The 6,413-nt window shown below is 45.0% G+C and overlaps 1 protein-coding gene across 1 annotated transcript in view; it reads right to left on the bottom strand.

Annotated features, from left to right (window-relative positions):
* Sema2a (Semaphorin 2a) overlaps positions 1–4,438 on the bottom strand; it is a 148,589-nt gene extending 144,151 nt beyond the window's left edge. Inside the window, exon 1 of the mRNA XM_018539359.1 lies at positions 3,116–4,438. Coding sequence (XP_018394861.1) covers positions 3,116–3,296 — 181 coding nt within the window. The 5' untranslated portion in view covers positions 3,297–4,438. The remainder of the gene's footprint in view (positions 1–3,115) is intronic.
* Positions 4,439–6,413: the final 1,975 nt, after the last annotated feature.

The following is a 6,413-nucleotide window of genomic DNA, read 5'->3' on the forward strand; positions in this document are numbered from 1 at the left end:
GAGAGAGAGAGAGAGAGAGAGAGAGAGAGAGAGAGAGAGACCAGCCGGACCAAGGCGGCATTGGATGACCGGTAGTCACGCAGTTGACTCGTGGAGCTTTTAATCTCGAAAATCTTTGGGACCTTCGAGCGACCAAAGGAAAACTTTCGCAGTCCGTCCGGTACTCACGACCGGCCGAACGACCGCGCTTCCATTCGCTTTTTCCTCTTCTCTTTGCCCAGCTACTTCCGCAAACATCATTCGCAAATCTCTATATAGTGAAAAGAGAGCATTGCCACTCGAACTTCTCGTATTTACCGACGAATTAGGGATCTGTAATCTGCCGCGAAAAATTTGACTGCAAATAAAGAAAAAGAGCAAACTGGAAAGGAATTAAAATATTATTGTTGCGTTAAAAATATGTAGTTTCGTCACTTACTGTGAACACTGAAAATCTATAGTATACGTAACGTAAACTTTTAAAACTTTTTCAGTATTCAAAGTGAATAACGGAATGCAGCCATGATGTGTACTTTATTCGTTACATTAAATTTAAAAGCGTTTATTCTAGGTGAAAACTATTGTATTTGGTATTTTCGGAGACACATAGTTTAATACAACAGGACATAGTCGCACGAAGTTTCGTACAACTTCGTTATATGCGCACATGTACGACGGGTTACATGTCAAATGTGCGTGCAAATTGGATCAGCAGATCGGTTCGAGAAGCCCGTCGAAATTAATATCCGTTCCGTTAGTTACCAGAGATCCGATACGAAGGGCTTAGAATGCATGATCGCTTCGTGGTGTAGACGCCTGCCCGCAAGTACAGATTAGATCAATGCGATGTGTTGTGCTTGAATACAGTATATACTATGTACATACATCAGCAGTCTTAGTGCAGTATATTCGCGACATTATCAATGAATACGTTACCCGATGACGAATCTTGTAATTCAGTGCGTGCTTTAACTATCAACAATGTTCATCGAGGTTTCAAGTGATAAAAGTTGTTTGAGAAATCCGAGGGTCTTATCGCGAATATAGACGATCACATAACGACTACGCATCAATGCTGGCGATTCAATAATGCGTCTTACTTCCAACATATTTACGTCACGCTCTAAACATCGCGCAAAGTAAGATTAGACGCATTCGTTTCACAGAAGCTCACAATAATTGTCAGTATTCCTTCAGCATTCGCGGAACGCATGGCGACGAAATTAGCCGACGACGATAACTCCGAAACAAGTGTCGCGCCGAGCGCGCTTACCAGTTGCGGGTACCGCTTCACGAAGCCCCAAAACTTCGTGCCAAATATTCGCGCGAACGCGAAACCAGCATTCCGCATACACATGCGTACATCTCACCGGAAGAGCGATGCACCGCAGGGACAATAACCACGCCATTGTAATGAAAATTCCGCCATTGGCGCGGCAGGAAAACAGACCGACAAAGTCCGGCCGCAAATCCTCCAAAAAGTTTCCCCAGAAAATGCTACGCTCGTAGAGAACTCTCCGCGTAGGTTACTTGCGCAAGCGTGTGTGTACGTGTGCGTGAGCGTGTGTGTGATGCGCTCGTAAGCAGCGTGTCTCCCCAGCATGCGGTCCCTTGCTTATACGTAACACACGCAAGAGCCGGCACGCACCGGCGATACTCTCTAACACTCGGCTTCCATAGCCAGCTAGCAAGGCAGTCAGTGAACCAGCCAGCCAAGCCAACCAAGCAACCGTCCGTCCGTCCGTCCGTCCGACCGACCGACCAACCAACCAACCAACCAACCGACCATTCCACATTCCATTCGATGGTTCTCTCTCTCTCCCTCGACACCATAATGAAGTCAGCCCGGCGTTCTAAGCCCCGGTAATATCGCGTGGCAGAGCACTCCCCGAGATAATATTGGTGATGTATGCTAACGGGCATTTCGTTGCCCGAGGTACGTTTTTACGTTTTTATGTTCCACTCGTACCGTCCGTTCTCTTAAACGATTTAGCACGAAGCGAGAAAAGAGATAGGATAAAGAGGGGGTCAGGCATCCCCCAAGAAAAACGCCGGGGAATTTAATCCCTCGTGTATTTCGCGGAGAAAAGTGTTTCTCGCACGTATGACAAACGAGCCGTAAACCATCGACGGTTTCGTCAATTTTTACCTGATAAGAGGTGGAGGGAGGGGGGAGTTAATATTTTAATTAGATCAATCAAGATAACGAAAAATAACTAAAATTTTCATTTTGCGAATTATTTGAGGAAATTATTATCATTCGTAAAACTCGTGATTTTGAAAAAAGATGAGTAAAGTTCCCTGTGATTAATTTCGCGTAAAGTCTACCTGCATCAAATACACTAATTGTATTTCATTAAACGTAGGTGCGAACGATCGAGTTTACTCGTTCGCACAATTTGTATTGCAAATGGCTGATCGGCGCAGCAAAACGTTCCCGGAAGTCACAATATTTAATTTAGAGGATTGCAAATTAATCACGATCAATATCCTGATATAAAAGTTGCACAGCAATCGCCCATCGGTTGTCGCGATTGAAACGCGTTACTATCATTGTTATAAATAAAAAAAAATAATAAATGGCAAAAAGCGCGAATGAAACGTGCTCCGTTATCAAATAAAATTTCAACAAATGTTTACATTATTAATTATTGCCTTAATTTACATTCGAAATAATAACGTGCGAAGCTACTTTTATGCTCTACGTGTATTTCTTCCGGCATCAATATTGACCGTGACAAACATTGCGTAATTTATTCAGCGGATTACAACTATCATGGCGTATTAGCCTCGAAAACGTGTGTGAGCGCGAGATATTGTGTAAAACTCGCTATCGGGCGATAACATTCGATGAGAAAACGAAAAGTCACGATACCACGTGGCACCGCTATCGCTACGCTCTTCCGTTTCCGCTTCCGCCCGAGTCCGGCCTACCGTAACTAAAACGAGCTAGGCTTGCGCGGTTCACGCAAATCTTGCTACGGGAGATATTCGCTCGTGCTCACTGACCATAGGTATCTACCAAAAAAAACACACAACGATGATCCTACGGTCATTGGAAAGAAAAGCAATCGTCGGTCAGTGACCGACGCACTTTTTACGCTGATCATGGGATCATTATTTAAGTATATCTGACCTTTATGATGCCTGAGGTGAGAACGTCCGCAGCACGGTTGTTCGAAATATGCGTGTCCGGGGTGAGCACCGGTTGGCCTGCTGGCCACGCTGGGACCTAAAAGTTGTCCCAGGACAGCTGCGAGAACAGCTGCCCTAACCATCGTTGTCACGGCGTCCGGTAGTAGCCTCTGCCTTTGCATGGTCACAGGAAAAATAAACAACACTTTTCACTATATTCTTCACGTTCCTTCTTTCTTTCTCTCACTCTTTCGATCTGTCAAGATACGATTCTCGCGGTCTGTTCTACCGTCGCCAATTTCGGTGCATTTCGCGCACAACAGCCGTCACTCTGGCACGTCTAATCCGGGCCTTGACGAAGCTTACAAAGGACCGCGTGGGCCACGATGCCCTGGCCTTGAGTAGAAGGAGGTAGAAACTCCGGGCCGCAGCGTGGTTGTTGCCCTTTGCCGCTGGCAACGACTACGACGACGACCGTTCACCGGCGTGTAAAGCGTCTCTCTTCTCCTTTCTCTTTCTCTTTCTCTCTCTCTCTCTCTCTCTCTCTCTCTCTCTCTCTCGATTCACTCGCCGTCCTGTTCCTGCGGCACAGGTACACTCCAAGATAGAAACTCGACCGCGTGTTGCTCCGTTCAGGTCGTTCTCTCTTTTTCTCTCTTCTTCACTTTCGACTTCTCTCCTTCTTTTTCTTTTCCGCGCTGCTTCAAAGGACAAAGGAATTCTCTGTCCTATGCTTTTTACTCCTCGTATACAATTCGGTGCCCTTAAAGTGCCCAGGTAAGTCTTTAAACAATTTTCTAATGACGCAAATGTATATTTCTCACAAGATTAATTTTTTCTTGAACATCTAGTATTATCTACGAGTTTTGACCATTTAAATGGTTTTTATCTCCTGTCAATTGTATCTGAGGAATGCATTCGTCATGCGTTCTAACTGTTGTTATTGTTATTACGTTTCTTGATACGGAGCACAACACTGTAGATATCCGAATCGGGTGCGAGTTACCAACTGAGAAAATCTTGGTTAACTAAATATAAAGAACGAGACGCGTACGATGGTCACATCTGTTGCTCGGAGTCGACGAGGCTGCGATCTCGGAGTTTACGGAAATAACGTTCCCTATCGCGTATACATCCTCGCGGTGTCGGAAAGTAGTTGCAGACGCGACGCGTTGGCGATACACGTCCGTGCATCCGTCACAACATGATCGGAGCAGTCGATCGAGCGCTAGATCACCAAAGACAAAAGGACGCGCGTCGCGAAACCCGTCGACCGAACTTGGTTTACCGAGCGACGACGACTGCATAGACCTCCCTCATTGGAGGCCGCGGCACGACTGTTACCCTCTGACGCGCGTTGCCGCGTTCAGTTATGCTCGGCGCCGTTCGGTCGTCGTCGGCTCCACTCGGCCGAAGCTGCTCCAAAGTCGTGCCGCACGACTCCTATATGATCCATCCACGGCCGTTCTCTTCACAATCCGCGTTATGTACTCGCTCTCACCGCGAAGAGGCGAGGAAGCGTCAGCCCTCGATATTTCTCGTAACCCTGGCGCGCCACCCGCTCCTTTATGGCGACTATGAAAAATTTTTAGGCCGCCGCGCGACAGAGCGGGACCCGCCGGAAGAAAGATGCTCCAAGTCGGACTTTACGGCACTTTCGTGGCGGCACCGTCTCTGAATTATGAAGAAGCTCTGCCCTTTTTCTCTTTTTTTTTTTTTTTTTCTTTCCCCCGGAACGTCAAACGAAACGGACCGTCTTACTTGCCGTACCTTTCGACAAAGCCGATAAGCTCTTTCGATTCACGGCAAATCTTCCGGTGGGTTTTTCTCGCGATTATCGAACTCCTTGCTCCGCTTATCAACGAATGCAACGAATATTAATAATATATATTAGAATCGTAACACTCTGTATACAAAAAAAACGAGATATTAAAATTATCGTCCATAAATTCGAAATGACAAAATTAATTGTTACTAATTTATGCTACATCTTTGAGATAAATATTTTAAATATTTAAGATGAATGAATAACCTCGGTTTTGAATAATTTCAAAACGTTTCCACTTATTTTTTTAATCATAGATTCTATAAGTGTTACAGGTAAATTCACTTTGCAAAATAAAAGCGTAATAAATATTTAGAGGAATAAAAATTTATGATAGAAAATTGAAAAAATGTAAAAGGATCATACAATTGTATGAAACTTAAAAATAAAAGAATTAATAATTAAACGTCTATATATATACGTAATACGTTTCGGTTTGATAGTTGACGCAAACGAACGCTAATTGAAGTAAAACGGTTAACATGATTATGCCGACTAAATCATTCGGTTAGCGAAAATTCCGTTAGCGGTCTACTGAGTGTATGCAAATGTAATTACGATGCGAAAGCGAAATCTTGTTATTCTAGGTGACTATTCATATTATTTGTATAAAGTGAGCGAAATGAAGAACGCTCGACGTGATTACGCAAGTCAAATTGTCGTTTTTGCGAATCATCTATTTTCAATATCAGATCTTTCGTTATGAAACGTACACGAAGGACAAACGAGAGACGTTAAACGGCGTCCCCTGCCTCGAACTAAACGAAACTGGAGAAAAATTATCACGATGCATGATCAAAATTCACTTTGCAGCTGCACGGTGTATATCGCTCCCGCTATCCGCGTTACAAAATCAATTCACATGACGTAGGGAATTTCTGAGGGGTTGAGATACACGTCCGACGCCGCCGTAACGTTCGCTACATCATGCGTATACCGATACAAGTCCGAAGGATGCCGCGCGAGAACGAAGTCAAGCGACGGGGTATATGAATAAGTCGATATGCTAATGCGAAAATCTTGCGAAGTTAGCTGAGCCCAAACTGAGCCCTGAAGAAAGTTGCGCAGAGGCCACAGTACAAAGTGTCACTCGGAAGGGGATACAATTTTGTACCCCTCCATAGACACGCAGCGGGGGTACCGGGTATTACGACTTTAGTGGGTACAGGCCACTTTCCTTTGTTGCTTACGGGAGACGAGACTATATAGTGGAGGCGCAGTCTACGACGGTAAGGGAAGTCGTAAGAATTTTAGAACAAAGGGCAAACTGGTCGGGGAGGAGGAGGGGGGGGGAGGGGGAGAGAGTACCATAGAAGCCACGGCTTTCTTAGCATTCTCTCTCTTTACCACTCTTGTGATACGAGAGGGTCGGTGCGACCAACAAATCTACCGGCCGCTCTATTCCATTTCATTGAAATAGTTTAGAATTGCATGAGGCTACTCGGTCGTCCTCTCTTGTCGTTGTGCCGCTTCT

This window comes from Cyphomyrmex costatus, unplaced genomic scaffold (assembly GCF_001594065.2).
Source record: "Cyphomyrmex costatus isolate MS0001 unplaced genomic scaffold, Ccosl1.0 scaffold211, whole genome shotgun sequence".
Classification (NCBI taxonomy): Eukaryota; Metazoa; Arthropoda; class Insecta; order Hymenoptera; family Formicidae; genus Cyphomyrmex; species Cyphomyrmex costatus.